General features: G+C 43.0%; 1 protein-coding gene across 4 annotated transcripts in view; it reads left to right on the top strand.

Moving 5' to 3' along the window:
* DRC1 (dynein regulatory complex subunit 1) overlaps positions 1-16,161 on the top strand; it is a 77,152-nt gene extending 60,991 nt beyond the window's left edge. For 3 of the 4 annotated variants that reach the window (XM_085890070.1, XM_085890068.1, XM_085890069.1), the window contains exons 14-18: positions 398-490; positions 2,425-2,561; positions 2,948-3,100; positions 3,517-3,619; positions 13,758-16,161. In XM_085890070.1, the coding sequence (XP_085746196.1) occupies positions 398-490; positions 2,425-2,561; positions 2,948-3,100; positions 3,517-3,619; positions 13,758-13,844 (573 nt within the window). In that variant the 3' untranslated portion in view covers positions 13,845-16,161. Of the gene's footprint in view, positions 1-397; positions 491-2,424; positions 2,562-2,947; positions 3,101-3,516; positions 3,620-13,026 lie in introns of all 4 variants that reach the window. The other variant, XM_085890071.1, reaches the window with a different exon arrangement.
* Positions 16,162-16,473: the final 312 nt, after the last annotated feature.

The following is a 16,473-nucleotide window of genomic DNA, read 5'->3' as shown; positions in this document are numbered from 1 at the left end:
TGCTCATGCACCTTTTTCCTCCTCCATGTGTCGAATATGGACTTTGAGACTTTCAAAAGCTGTCCCGTAGTTTAATTTAGTGGGTGAAACATGCTCTAGCTCTCGTTCCTCAATGAGATATCAAATTGTCCTCTCGTGCCTGCAGCAAAAAACAGTCGTTCTTGCTGGAGCTGATTGTGGGGCGGCATGTGGATGCTTTCTAAGGCAAAAATGCTACAGTTAGAACTATAGTATATGAGAGTCGTACTTTCATATACTATAGTTGGTAACAGGTCCCACTAAAGTAGTCTGCAGAGAATTACTTACAGGAAAGGAATGATATTTTTGCCTGGGTTATTAGTTAAGTATCTAATTCATAGTATGACATTAGAGTATACCATGTATATTCACTGCACAGGCCTTGGGTGTGGACACAGAGGAAGATGTGAACAAGTTAGCAAAGTTCCTCCTGGATTACCAAAAGGCCACAAGCACCCAGTTACATGACAAGGTGTGGATCTCGAGAGAAACAGGTGCCCAGCTCACTCAAGCTTGGCACACCAACAGCGGTTTATTCATTTACCAAAAACAAGGGAGACAGTGCCTTCAGGAAGTATTCACACCCCTTGACTTTTGTGACATTTTGTTGTGTTACAGCCTGAATTTATAATACATTGAATTGAGATGTTTTTGTCACAGATCTACACAAGATACCCCATTAATGTCAAAGTGGATTTTTATTTTTAGAGTTGTTTTTGCAAATTAATTAAAAATGAAAAGCTGAAATGTCTTGCGTCAATAAGTATTCAACCCGTTTGTGATGACACTCCAAATTGCGCTCAGGTGCATCCAATTTCCTTTGATCATCCTTGAGATGTCTCTACAACGTGATTGGACATGATTTAGAAAGAAACACACCTTTCTGTATAAGGTCCCATAGTTAACAGTGCATGTCAGAGCAGAAACTCGCAAATGAAGTCCAAGGAACAGTCCATATATCTCCAAGATATAATTGTGAGGAGGTATAGATCTGAGGAGGGATATAAAACAATTTCTAGGGTGTTGAAAATTCCCAAGAGCACAGTGAGCTCCATTATTAGGAAATGGAAAGAATATGGAACAACCCAAACTCTTCCTAGAGCTGGCTGTCTGAGCAACTGGGCAAGAAGGACCTTGGTCAGGGAGTTGACCAATAATGCAATGACTACTCTGGCAGAACTACAGAGTTCCTTGGCTGAGATGGGAGAACCTGCTGGAAGGACAACAGTATCTGCAACACTTCACAGATCGAGACTTTATCGGAGAGTGGCCAGACACAAGCCACTCCTGAGAGAAAAAGCACATGACAGCACACCTGGAGTTTACAAAAGGCATGTGAGAGACTCTGAGAGCATGAGGTCAAGGATTCTATGGTCTGATGAGATGAAAATTAAACTCTTTGGCCTGAATGCAAAGCGCTATGTCTGGCAGAAATCGAGCACAGCTTATCACCCATCTAACACCATCCCTACTGTGAAGCGTGGTGGTGGTGGTGGCATCATGCTATGGGGATGGTTTTCAGCAACAGGGACTGGGAGACTTGTAAGGATAGAGGGAACAATGAATGGAGCCAAATACAATCGTTGATGAGAACCTGCTTCAGAGTGTAAAAGACCTTAGACTGTGGTGAAGATTTATGTTCCAACAGGACAATGACCCCAAGCATACAGCCAAAGCAACACTGGAATTGCTTCAGAATGAAAACGTGAAAGTCCTTGGCTGGCCCAGCCAAAGCTCAGATTTGAATCCCATTGAGAATCTCTGGAAAGACTTGAAGATTGCTGTTCACTGATGCTCGCCATCCAACTTGACTGAGCTTGAGAAAATCTGCAAAGAAGAAATGGAGAAAATCCCCAAATCCAGATGTGTAAAGCTGATACAGACATACCCAAGAAGACTCGAAGCTGTAATCGCCGCCAAAGGCGCTTCTACCCAGTATTGTCTCAGGGGGTTGAATATTTATTGACGCAAGACATTTCAGCTTTTCATTTTAAATTAAATTGTTAAAACACGTTTTCACTTTGTCATTATGGGGTATTTTATGTAGATCAGTTACAAAAAAATCTCAATTTAATCCATTTTAAATTCAAGCTGTAACACAACAAAATGTGAAAAAGTCAAGGGATGCAAATACTTTCTGAAGGCACTGTAGTTGACCTTGTGCCTAGTTTTGTTTTTGACTCTCTAAAAATGTGATGCCATTTTCATCGAAACCCCGATATCCCAACACCTTAACTTTCCAACCATGCACAATAAATACATTTTAAAATAAAATATTTACTTTATCACACCTATAATGCAATAGCAGTTTCCATTGATCACCAAATTTTTCTTTTAAAATGCCAACGATAAAAGATTGCAATGCGCCACAGTACGATGTGTCTTTCTGGGACGGGTTTGGGGCAGGAAGAGGCATTGCGAGTAACCAAGACTGATGGCGAGTTCAAAGGGGTTGCAGACTTATTGGAGGAACCATTTATCGACCCCAACATCATCCTGCAGGCACTCAAGGTCTTTGCATCTCAACATTGCCATCCAGAGAGGTGAGAGTGCAGGGCCTGCTGAGCTTTAGTCCAAGTACCAAAGGCTCGATCTTAAGAAATGTGGGGTGTTTTGGTGTGCACGTCTCACTCTTTTCTTTCCTACGTGCTCTGTCCATCGTTCCAAACGACTTAAGCCCAAAATGGTTGTCAGCTTGTACATTTATACATGATGACCTGTTTCCTCCTGAGCACCTCATAAAGTGAGCATCTCATGGTGGCATTCTGTTCCTCATGGTTGGCAATACACTGTGCAGTGGGGGCTGATCCACAAACCTGTCACTGAAATTATCATAATGAAGCTATTTCCAAACGAACACAGAGGGAATTAAATGGAGTGGGAGAACAGCAAACCTAACCGCCAATTCTGCACATCACACATTGTTCAGAAACCTGCAGGCTGAGGGGGCACCTGTGCCTCCAAAGTGGAGCCAGAGAGACAGCTCAAGAGATTGTCTGTACTGGCAAAGCCTGGCTGACGTGGTACCATCTGCTCAGCTACGAATCTGGGATGTCCTCACAAGTACCCTACACAAGTACCGGTACGTGGAACTGGTATGTTCTACAAAAGTAAAATTGCCCTCAAACTTTTGGTTCCTATGACACATTGGAAGGTTTGATTTTTATGTCATCATCATCATCTCCATGAAAGTGAAGGTAGTCCTATAGATCTTCCGATCTGCACTATGTATAGTACTGGGTTAAATTGGTGCTGCAGTTGCAAGGGCTCATGGGTAATAGTCAATAAATTCCCTGCAGGTTTTCACATTCGCTGTGGACAGTACTCTGCTTAGGTAAACTTGGTGTGCATAATTGCAAATAAGACTTAAAACTAAATGCATGAAAAGGTATCTCAAATCAGCCATAATGATTGGTGATGTTTTGTTCATAAAGATAATGCTCAACGGTGACTCACCGCAGATGACCCTTGTCCCTCGATTTTGTCACTTGTTTGCAGTAATATGCTGACTTATCGGTTAAACCTCATCAAAGAGAATGCAACTACCCAGCAGCAGAATGAGGAACTGCAGCGCCTGCTCACCCAGTACAACATGGATAAGGTGCTTTTAACATCATAGCAGATGCCATTTCATTCCAAAAATATTGAGATGTTGTCCACTTGTGTGAAGATAACAATTCACAACCATTTATTCCATTCCAAAGGGGTTGTTGGTCTTCCTTTTTGAGTAATCAACCACAGGTGAGACCCTGTTGCCAACGCTGTACCAAATGTTCGATATCATACATTTCACCATTCACCATTGCTCGTTTTATGGTGCTTGTAGCCCATTTTGCAAAACGTTTTGGCCTGTTAGTTTTATTTTCAACAATGGCAAGACCTGTTGTCTTTCATTCCTGAAGGACATTACCCATAGTTGACTTTGGAGGGCTCAATGTGATGACAATGTCACAAAGCTTTGACACCCAATTACACATCAAAGGTCAACTGGGTCGATCTTGGGGCACCTTCATTACGACTGAGTTTCAATACCTGCTGTACGCCTTTATAAAGCATATATCACTTTGTGCATTGTGAGGAAATACCCACAATGGTTGGGAGGGTTCTTTGCATGTTTTGGGTGTACTGCACCAATAATTTTATTTGATACCACAGTATAGATTGATTGGGTGGCACTGTATATATCAATGATATCCTAAAGTCACACAAGAGAACTGATCATCATCAGTGACAGATGAAATGTGAATTAGGAGGGGCTGTTATGTTTTATTACAGAAAGTACAAGGAGGTGAATAAAAAGGCAATTCTGAACAGTTTTCACCACCCCGACATTATTAAGTTTTTGTGCGTGGGGTTGGGGAGGGAAGCAAAATTGGGAATGAGGAACAATTGGTGGAAGAGAAACACATAGGGGAAATGTGGAAGTCAGGAGAGGTTAGAAGAGGTAATGATAAATGCAGGGAATGTATGCAGTATTTACATGGAGCATTTCCAACTGAATTATTTCACCTTTAGTATTCCAGCACTCAATAAGAAATCATAATTACTGCAAGGAACCAAAAATGTTTCCAACTTGGAACTTCATGAAATGGTTGAAGGGATGCCAGAACTGAAGTGGGCACCGATGGTGGAATGGCCGCTGATGGTCAAATGGGCGCTGATGGTTGATTCCGGCATGGCAGCTGAGGGGGAATGTAGCATTGGGATTCTCATATATTTGCTACTTGTGAATGTCTGCAGTTGTCGAGGAACACATGTAGGGTTTAAAATGGCAAAGGGCTTACCTTATGTAACTTTAATTGGTTGCTTTCAGTAACTTTCTTTGGCAAGAATAGCAAGGGGATTAATTATAGAAGCATCCCAGCCATCTAGGGATAATTGACTTGGCGAGAGCTGATTGGTTGTTCCCTCCAATCATGGTTGAGAGACATGATGTGTGTATCTTAAAAAAAAGAAGCTCTTTCTAACCACTAACTGACTGAGTCACTGACATATTAAAGAGGGTACCTTCCGGGTGACGTAGATAGCTGAAAGTCGAATGCCGATGGACATCGACACCGGTACACCAGGAAAAACAACAGAATTGTTGGACAACATCCATAAATGAAAATATAAATGAATGAAAAAAATGCAGGTGAACAACCCAAGACAATGGGGAAGCATGGTAATTTTGAGTGCCGATGGACATCGAAACCGATACACCAGCAAAAACCACAGAACCGCCGGAAAGCTTCTGTAAATGAAAATATACATAAGTGAAAAATCAAAATCAAATGCAGGTGAGCGACCTGAGACAATGGGGAAACACAGTTTGTATGGCTACACAATGTGTAAGTGCACCCCACTAGTGTGTGTGTGTGTGTGTGTGTGTGTGTGTGTGTGTGTGTGTGTGTGTGTGTGTGTGTGTGTGTGTGTGTGTGTGTGTGTGTGTGTGTGTGTGTGTGTGTGTGTGTGTGTTCGAGGCTTGCCACAAGGGGAAGCACTTGGGTCCCTCCCGAACGCCCGGTCCTGAAGCTGCCAGGTACAGATAACTCCGTATATCGGCAGGTTGCTAAGCAACCGTGAATGCCGATTGGCATGACCAATCCAGGCAGGGTTACACTACTGTGCATGATACCTCACCTGTGGACGACCAGCTAATCAGTGCCCTCAGCACACACTCAGATTACTGCCGAGCATTACAGTGAATTGTGCTGGGTGACAAAGCAAATTATTGGGGTAGAACGTCCCGTCTAACCTTACTTGTGCGCTGCATTGGACCAATAAAGGCAAAGACAACCGAGACAGATTGGAAATTGCAACAAACAATTATTTATTACAAACAGACAAGCAAGCAATCATTTATAAGCAAGAAAGCAAAAAGGCACATCGGAGCAGATTTAACCATAACACGTATTCTTCTTCAATCTTACTTCAGAAAAAGCCTTGGCCATCATTCACTCAGGGGTGAAGAATAAAACAAGGACTTGAAAATAAAGTCAAAGTAATGAATGGAGAAAAGGAAAGCAGTCCTTCCTTCCTCCCTCACCTCACACAAATAATCAGGAGAATGCAGAGGAAAATGGATGGGGAAGATGGGCAGTCACGATGTGAAGCGACAGTGACACGCAGCCGCGTCCCTGCGGTGCCTGGACCCAGGAAGAGAGTCCTCTCTGGCATCCCAGAGATGTGAGCTGGATGTGCGACTCACCCTCCTCTGCCTCAGATTCTTCCTCCTCAGGCCCCCGTCGATGAGGTGCCGCAGTTAACCATCCTCGTCCTTCATGGCTGACATGATCAAGAGGGCAAGATCACACTCATGGAAGGAGTATTCTTTTCCACAGATAAATCTCATGCACAGATTTATCCCATCTCGTCTTCAGTTGTTCTACCCTTCCTACCGACCATGGTACACTGAAGTTTGTGGTGAGGCAGTTGGTCCTGAAACAACTTGCCTTCGCCTCATGGAAGGCTAATCGAACTGAAGGCAATTTCAATTCCTTCCATGAAGCTGGGTACAAGTGTGTATCTACTCTCAGGAGAGCCAGAAAACAACATCTTTCTAAGCTCAAGTCTGAACTCTCAAACCTCTCTCCCTCCTCCAAATCCTGGTAGCATCGAGTGAAGTATGTTTCTGGTGTATGTTACCCCTCCATCCCCTCCCTTACCTCAAATGGTCACACTGCTGACACCACACATGAAAAGGCTGAATGCCTAAACTCGGTGTTTGCATCGAAATCTTGTGTCCAAAACCCACCGCTTTCTGTACCCACCTTACCCAGTCGCACCCAACTGTCCCTGGACTCTGTGTCCTTTTCTCCTGACAAGGTGGAGAGCTTGCTGTCAAACCTCGACTCCAGATTCTGCAACCGGTCCAGACGGCATCAGCCTACGTGTCTTAAAAACCTGCTCTGCTGCTCTTGCTCACCCTCTCTCTGTTCTATGAACCCCCTCATTTGCTCAAGGTCATCCGCCACCTGCTTGGAAATCAGCAAACATTACCGCCCTGCATAAAAAGGTGCAAAAACAGATCCATGCAACGGCAGACCAATCAGCCTTCTCCCAATCATCAGCAAGGTTATGGAATCCATCATCACTTCAGACATTAAATCCTTCCTCTTCTCCAATGGCTTGATTTCCGATCATCAATTTGGTTTCAGACCAGGTCACTCTACCCTGGATATGCTACTTCTGTTCTCCTAGCAATGGATGGAGATCCTCAATGCCAGACATGAAATCAGAGCCATATCCCGAGTCATATCGCGTGATTTCGATACGGTCTGGCACCCTGCCCTGCTCACCAAACTCTATTCCGATGGTATCCAAGGACATCTCCACTCATTGCTCGCAGACTTCCTCTCCTGTCCAGCCAACGTGTGGCCCTTAATGGAGTTCTTTCATCCCCTCTTCCTGTCCAGGCTGGAGTTCCTCAAGGCAGCGTTCTGGGCCCTGTTCTTTTTCTGGTTTTATCAATGATCTCTCTGACTCTCTGGAAAATCCTCTTTATCTCTTTGCAAATCACTCCACCCTCTGCCGTACCATCTGTCATCCCTCGGATCAGCAAACAGCAGCTTCTTCACTCTCTGCAGATCTGCATAAAATCACAAGCTGGGTCCAACACGTGGAACATGTCTTTCAATCCTGAAAAATCTCACACTGTCACTATGTCTCTCCGAAAGGACTGTCTGGTAACCTCGCCCTGATATACTTTCTCAACAATCCCATTGAAGAAGTCCTTTCATTCAAGCTTCTGGGTCTCATTATCTGCTATGATCTTTCCTTGGAAAGCCACATTTCCAAGCTGGCCTCCAAAGTCAATCGCCGACTGGGCATTCTCCATCATGCAAAGTCCTTCCTTGGCACTCCTGAGCTCCTGACCACATACAAACCTGATGGAGTACTGCTCTCCCCTGTGCGGTGGTTCTCCCACCTCTCACCTTTCTCGGCTTCACGCTGTGGAAACCAAGGCATTTAGGATCATTGGCATCTTCCATGATGAAGCTGAGTCTTTGGGTCTTTCACAACAGGCAGGTCGGTGATCTTTCTGTCTTCTACCATCTCCTCTTCAGCCTGCCCCCCCTGTCTGAGATGTGTCCCCCCCCATATTTCCTCAGGGCACTCATGGTCCGCCAGAAACCCCCTTCTGGAGAAAACTACCAAAATCAAGAATCACTGCTCACCTTCACCCTTTCATTTCTCCTTTTTTTTCTTGCCTTTGGAACAAACTCCCACACTCTCTTCAATCCCACTCTTCCCTCCAGGTCTTCAAAACAGCTGTTCAACACCATCTCTTATCTTCCCCTATCCAAAACCATGATCTTTTCTACCCCCATTAATCCACCCCAAACTCACCTCCTTCAAATTCCCTGCTTTCCTTCTTGAAAGGCCCTGTCGTGTAAGGACCTGAAAGTCCCTGTAGTGTCCATCTTGTTTACCCTGCCCCATCCCTCTCCCTTGTCAGAAGTGTGACGATACCTATTGCTGACCCTCCAATCAACTGTGATCCACCTTCGTTTGTGGAAACACAGACTGCAGTGAACTGGTTGAAATGGGGATAAAGCTCCTGGGATCTGTTGCATCCATGCTGAACTTCTCAAGGCTGGTGGAAATGTACTTATGTCGTTGCATGTAGTTCTGTGCTCTGCGTGGAACACAGGCATCATCCCAACTGACTGGAAGAGGGGCCTTGTTGTTCCTCTTTGGAAAGGGAAGAGTGATCGCCAAGACTGCAACAACTACCGAGGGGTGACACTGCTCTCACTGCCGGGCAAGGTATTTGCTTGGATAATTCCTGATAGGGTTCGCCAATATCTGCTTGAGCACCAGCATCCAGAGCAGTCAGGCTTTACACCAAATAGGTCAACGATTGACCGTATCATTGCTTTATGGGGTTTCACAGAACGCAGACGAGAGTTTCGGCAGGGGTTGCTTGCAGCCTGTGTTGATCTCTGCAAAGCGTTTGATTCAGTGAATTGGGATGCCCTCTGGAGGATTCTTGATTTTCGTGGGGTGCCACTAAAACTGATCAATCTGATGTCTGAACTATACTCTGGCACTGAGTGCTGTGAGGTGTGGTGGTTCCATCTCTGACTTATTTCCAGTTGTCACTGGAGTTCGTCAGGGGTGTGTACTGGCCCCCACACTTTTCAGCGCTTGCATGGACTGGATTCTGGGGAGGATGTCAGAGTGATCAAGCTGTGGATCATGCATACCTGACCGGCGCATGCTCCCATCCCTGACCTCCCAAGCATGTTGAAAATCTTCTCTCAAGCATGGGGAAAAAAGGTCTTGTGGTTCTTTGGGGTCTTTAAAGGCTGAGGTTGTGGATGGAAATACACTTTGGACAAGCCCTGGGTCGGACTTGGGATGCATGCCGAATTTGGTGATTGTCGGTTCAGCAGATCGAATTTTAATCGCAAAATTACCAACTTTATAAATCGGAAAAAAACACAAGGGTTAGATTAGCGTGGAGGTGGTTCTTAGCATTTGGCTTCTCCTTTAAGCTGTCAGAGGATGTGAAAAATGATATCAAATGTCTAGTCAATAATGAATCTTTGTGTTAAAACTGTAAGATGGATGGAAGCCGTGAGGGAGGAAGAAAGCACAATCATTGTAAAGCTCCATTTCTCAAAGCAAATTGATCCGTTACAGAATTATACAACAATATTTTTAAACAATACATCCTCAAGGGAAGGCAATGGTGTGGCGTGGTGATTGTGAATAGGAACGTACTGTATGTACACCATTTACTATAGTAAGATAGCTTTGGCTTACCGCAGCATGAAAATGGTGAACGTATTATTTATTTAGTTAGGTTCCAATTGTGCGTGGAGTCAGGTCAGCTGTAAGGCAATGGGTGGAAGACACAGCTCGACGAATTAGGTGTGCTGGCCTTTGGCCATGTTATATGCCACGTGATATCTGTTAACCAATGAGAATACATAAAAATGAAAAAAGCCAGAAAAGTGATCTTGAAAGGCTCAGGTGGTAGATGAAAATACCCTTAGAACAATCCCCAGATTGGACTTGGGCTGCATGCCGAATTTGGTGCTTGTCGGTCCAGCAGTCCTTCTAAAAAAACACGAACAGAAAGACAGACATCTGATGAATCTATATATATATATATATATAAGACCCACCCACATCTCTCACCTGTTCCCATAGTGTGATGCCTTTTTGACTGCTGGATGCATCATTGGTTAGGGTCATGGCTATGCTGCTGATGCGGTGCTCCTATTACCAGTATACTGGTGCTCATTTCGCCGACCTCGGAAGGATGACAGGCTGTCAACTCCCTAGTGTTAATTCAGTGGCCAACGGGGCTCTAACTCAGGACCCTAGAATGGCAAGCAACCGCCCTAACTGCGAAGCCAACACCAAGCTACCCTCTCACCTGTGAATGGAGCGAATAGCCAATCAGCTCTTCCCAAATCGACTGCACCCAGGTGGCTAGGATTATATAAATGATTGACCCCTCCCATGCTCCTCCAGCCAAAGTAGCTGTGTAAAGCAACCCAAGAAGAGTTACGCAAGGTAAGTGCTAAACGCTGTTTGGAACCCTCCCCAGAGTTCCTCAACACGATAAAGACATTCACACATAGTACACACACAACAATCCCAACACTGTTTGTGTGATCTGCTGAGGGGACAAGGTGAACAGTGTGATAAGCAGCCTTCAGGGGCTGCTGGAAAGTTCTGGATATGGTGGGGGGGGACGCCGAGGAAGGGTGTCACCCCAATAACCGAGCAGTGACCAATGGGGACCAGCCATGGGCGATCCCGAGGCAAGCCTCCGACTCAAAATATATATCTGACTCATAGTCTGTGAGATATAAAGCCTGGTGTTGGCACAGTGGTTCGGGCAGCGGCTTGGGATCCAAAAGGTCCTGAGTTCAAGCCCCGTTGGGCCACTGATTTAATACACCAGGAGGTTGACTCAGCCTGTCATCCTTCCGAGGTTGATGAAATGAGTACCAGTGTACTGGGCCGGTGTATACCCCGGTTAAAATAGGTGTACCATATCCCTGTGTCGTAAGAGGTGACCAGGGTTGCGTCAGGAAGGGCATCCGGCGTAAAACATGTGCCAAATCACTATGCGGATCATACGGATGATCCGCTGTGGCGACCCCTAACGGGAGCAGCCGAAAGAAGAAGAAGAGGAGGAGTCTGTGAGATATAACGAACTTCGTTTTTTTATTGTTTTCGACCAGGGTTAATTCAAAGTTGATCTTCTCCGACAGTTTTCATAGGATCCGGCTGGAATTTTTGACAATATGGCTGAATGTACTGCCCACAGTTGCTCGTGGCCCGATTTTTTTTGATTTTCGAAAAAATAATTTTTTTTATGATTTTTCAAAAATTTCAAAGTCCCGTTGCTAGGCAACGGTGGTGTCCATAGCAACGGTTCTCATTTGCACACTACTAGGTCATGGTATGAACCTACCAACCAAGTTTCATCGAAATCGCCATTGTATTAACTGAAATCGCCATTTTAAATACTGATAATAAGGGTAGAACAAATCTCAAAAAAAAAAAATTTTTTTTTTTTTTTTTGTTGGATGAGATCGACTACTCGTGGGGCAACAGCTAAATTTTGCATAACAATTGTGCATTTTGTGAGGAAAGCACCAAATTTGGCACACTAGTAGCCTATCATATTATGAAAAGATTTGGATATTGGGCCATCTCAAATTTTTGATGGCAGTGGAAAATGGCTGCCACAGCCATCAGCGGCTGAATTTGAGATGGCCCAATATCCAAATCTGTTCATAATATGATAGGCTACAAGTGTGCCAAATTTGGTGCTTTCCTCACAAAATGCACAATTGTTATGCTCAGTTGCCCCATTATACCCAACATAGACGGAAATACTGATAAGGGTAGAACAAATTTCAAAAAATTTTTTTTTTAATTTTTTTCGATTCGATCAACTACCCAACAGGCAGACAGACAGACAGACAGACAAACATATCGACGGAAATACTGATAAGGGTAGATCAAAATTTTTTTTTTTTTCGACTGGATTGACAACCCAACAGACAGACAGACACACAACAATAATGAATATAGTGGTCACTTATTTTTTTCGTGAACCAATATTATGTAGTTGGTGTAACCACTATGTTTCAGTGTTTTGCTCAACAAATATTTTAGCTTTGCTTTCATCTTTTCATCAGCAAAGCTTACATTTTCCTCATCATTTGTTTGTCTGTACATTAACTTTATGATTATTATTTTTTTTACATCATTCTTTTGCAGCCTCCTGCCACGCTGTATCGAACCATTTCATTCCTTCCATTATATATATATAAAGGTGCTTATCACAATAATAACAAGATTTTTACATTTCACATATTAAGTACGCTTTTTAATTGTTTTTCAACTGAAAAAGCATAAATTGCATATTTTAACATTAGTGTACTTATTTGCTTCACCACACGCGCTGTATTGAAGTATTTCACTTGTTCTTACGTTGATCCAAAGCTCATGAAAGTTTGAACATACATAAAACACGCAGGACAAAAATAGCAGGCAGTGTACTTTGCTGTGAATTGCAAGGACATCTGTAAACAAAGGACAAACGCATATTGTATGTGGTGCTGTTGTATTTGTACAAGGGTCCCCACATCACGAGGCAGGTGTTCAGATTGAAACACAAACACGCCAAACCACGTATTACACTTTTGTGCTTCTATGCCAGGTCATGAATTTCCCAATCGACCCTCATTCTTTTTATCTAGCTTTCGTTGAACAGATGGTGAAGTTGGTACAAACCTTAACAGTGCCATGCTGTGCAAAATTATATATGATTCCCGTTTTCAGTGTCATTATTGAGAACATTACACCATGTTAGTGATGGCAGGAATACACAGTTGTATTCGACACACATCGGCAATCACTCGCTCTTAATATTGCATAAGTTGTATCTGTGCCAGCAGGGATTGTAGACCATCGAGCTGGAGTTGTACATTACCTGCCCACATAAATCATCAGCAAATAACGTTCACTCTTTTGTTCTTCTCTCTGCAGGGCAATGTGGATTCAATCATCGCACCATTGCATCGTCTATAACTTGTATAATGTTTCATGCTTTGCCCTTTAAATATTATTAGAATATTAAAATGCGTCTCAATTGAATATAAACCTAATTGTACTTACACTAAAAAGTCTTTACATCCTCTCCCATGAAGGTACTGGATAAATACGAGCACAGTATGACCTATGCACTGCGAGCACACAGAATCTATTTGGTACGTAGATGTTAACAATATGCCTGGTGTTTGCTTAATGGTTAGGGTGGTGGGCTTGGGATCTGAGGATCCTGAGTTCAAATCCCACTTGGCTGTTGAATTAATACCAGGTGGGGTTGACTGTCTGTCATCCTTCCGAGGTTGGCAAAATGAGTACCAGCTTGCTCGTATCCTGCGTCGGAGTGGCGACCCGTCCAGGATTGTGTCCAATAGCCAAGGAGACTACTGAGGCAGCACCAACGCTCTGCATAGAGTTTGGTCCCCATGGATGTATGGATGGATGGATGTTAACAATGCTAGTTTCTATGCCTTTACCGTGGCTGAGCACAGCAAACATTTGATACTATTAAATAAATGTACTCAAAGTAAAATGATCATGATGTTGTTTACTTGATATTCAAAAGGCCACCTCATTGCATGAATGCAGAGGTAAGAGGGTTTTTGCCCAAGGCCCAGCCAATAGGTCACAGAGTTACTTTGCAAAAAATGGTTACGCGTTCACGTTCACAGACCGCCAAAAATTTCCTCGCAAAGTACAGAGGAGTGTTGAGCCGTGTACTTTCCCTTGTGGGCCAGAGCTCCTGCATCCTCATGTGATCCCTCAGTGAATTCAGCACTCCTTATAGCAAACAGGGTAAGTGGTTATTTTTGTTGTTTATTATGTTTGATTTTGTCTATGTTGTGCTGTATGTCGTTATTGCTCAAGGTTGCAGTGGTGTTAGGAATAAATTAGCACATAAATTGACCTGTGCACGTGAAGCTAAATGCAGGGTTAAGCAATAGGTTCACTTCTGTTTGCCTGTACACAAATTTCAGTTTATGATGGAGGAAGAGCTTGATTTCAATTGAATATTCTGTTTTGAACACAAGTCTGAAAACAAACCTGAAGTTTAACAGTACTTCGGCTCTGAATTTGTCCCAATCGCGCATGTGCAGACAGAGCGAGATACTTATTTGTCATAAGGCAGATACTTATTTTTGACATTAAATATGTCATCAAGGACCCAAACAACAGGCACAAAGAACTAATATAACGTTTCAGATGAGGTGGTGTAACAGATGCATGATCAATGGCTGTAAAGGTCTGGAATTTTTTTTTTCCTACTGCCTTTAAAAATCTTTATTTTATTTCAATTGAATTATATACTTGAACACTGTGGAACACAAGTTGCCTTTTTTGCCACTTCCACAAACCTCCGATTTTGCAGGACTGGAGTTGGACATGTTAAATAAAGTGGTGTTCAAGACACTGCATCAACGGCGGTAAACTTCTGGAATTTTTTTTATACGACTTAAAAAAAAAAAAATCATTTTATTTCAATTGAATTATATAATGCAACACTGCGTGGGGTAAGGTGTTCTCGAAACTCTTTAGTGACCCTCACCGAAGGATTCAAAGAGGTTGTTGCATTTGGATCTGTTTGTTTGTCTGTGTTTGCTTGGCTGCACAGAACTTTCGTGTTTTTCTCCACAACCGTTTGTTGGAGTTTGACGTAATTTTCACCATTGGTGCGACGACTCGTGTAGAATGTTTCTATGATAGTTATGACGTCATAGGTCATGTGCTGTGGCAGCCATATTGGAAAAAAAAACTTTGGACCTCTATCTCTGAAACCGCACCAAGGAAAAATTTGAAATTTGGCACACGGCAAGTACTCCTCATGGGGAATGAGTGATTTTTTTATGACATAATTACATATGTAGAACATCACATCCGATCAGTATGAAAATTTGAGGGTCATCTATGGATAAAATGTTTCACAGAAAAAAAAATTAATAACCTCATCGGTCACATGATTCAGCAGCCATATTGTTTAACAAAAACATTTTTTTTTTAAACCTTAAAAACAAAATCTTCTCTGATATGGCTGAAAAGATTGAGGCGAAACTTTACACATATGACAACCTATCCATGAGGAACAAAAGTCATACATATGATGTCATAGGTCACATGGTTTGGCAGCCAGATTGGATTTACCCGAAAACCTAAAAAAAATACACCACACAAAAGAAGTCCTGGCAAGGGTTTGCAATCTCTGATTTCTCTTTTTCTTGTTGTATTGGTTTTACAAACAAGTTTGTGGTCAAAGTCTGACTCATTTGCAACGAGTCAACAGCGGTCGTTACATTTGTATCCTTTATCCTGGGATTGGATTAGCCGGTGGAGAATGCAGGTGAAGAAAAGCAGTAATAAGTTGGTTGGATGATTGCCAGAAAGGAAAGAGTCAGAATGGGATCAGCGAGAGGACAAGAGAGCAAGGTGGTGTATACTACAAGAAAGCAAGAGCTGATGGTGGTCAACACTATTGAAAGAATCGACGGGCACGAACCAACAGTTTCACAGAGGATGAAGAAGTTCAGTTGAGTTGGGGAAGGGTAACTAGGTGTGGGATTCTGGAAGAACACATGAGAAGCAGCACAGCATAAGATATTCAATAACCTTCACCAGCACCTCAATGTTCCAAAACAACAACAACAACGACAAAAAAAAAACTTCCTGCTCTTCTCTAATCCTAATATCTTCACGTAGAGATTTTGTTTCTTCATAATATCCCATGTTCTTCATTCACCACGCTGTCGGTACGATACTCATCCGTCGTCTCCCAGTAATAGACAATTTTGTGTCAAAAAAGCAGAACAGTACAACAGACATCCAAACTAGAACAGCACTCGGAAGAGCGCATACCTGAACCAGGTTGAACAGTTTGTTTTGTATCCTACTGATAGGCCGGATCTGTATCTGGACCTGAACTAAAATATAATCTGCTCGGTCACGTCACCGAACAAACACATCCACCTAGTTTTGCGATAATCCGGCCACAACTTTTGAAATATTGTGCTGTACGGTATATTGTTTTTGGTTCCATCTCTCTGGTGAAAAATCACAACCAGAATATTTAAAAAAAAATAAAAACTTGTATTCGGATCCAGATCTTCACTAAAATTGAATCAATTCGTTCTCGTCACACACCCAACCTGGCCACAAAGTTCCATCCACAACATTTTAAGATATCCTGCTGCTCACAGATAAACAGCCAAACAAATAGGAGTGAAAACATAACCTCCGTCCACCTTCGGCAGCAGAGATAACAATTACGATGACGAGTCATAACAGCCACAACCATTTCCACCGAGTGGGGTTCAAGAGGCACCGAGAGCAACCAAAGGTAAGCTGTACTACGTGCCAGGTGACCAAAGAGGTGATTCCATCATTACAAGAACAGTG

This window comes from Eptatretus burgeri, chromosome 7 (genome assembly GCF_056783735.1).
Source record: "Eptatretus burgeri isolate ZD-2024b chromosome 7, Ebu_testis_v1, whole genome shotgun sequence".
In the NCBI taxonomy this organism is placed as follows: domain Eukaryota; kingdom Metazoa; phylum Chordata; class Myxini; order Myxiniformes; family Myxinidae; genus Eptatretus; species Eptatretus burgeri.
The sequence above is the reverse complement of the archived record's forward strand: the minus strand, read 5'-3'. Positions and strand labels throughout refer to the sequence as shown.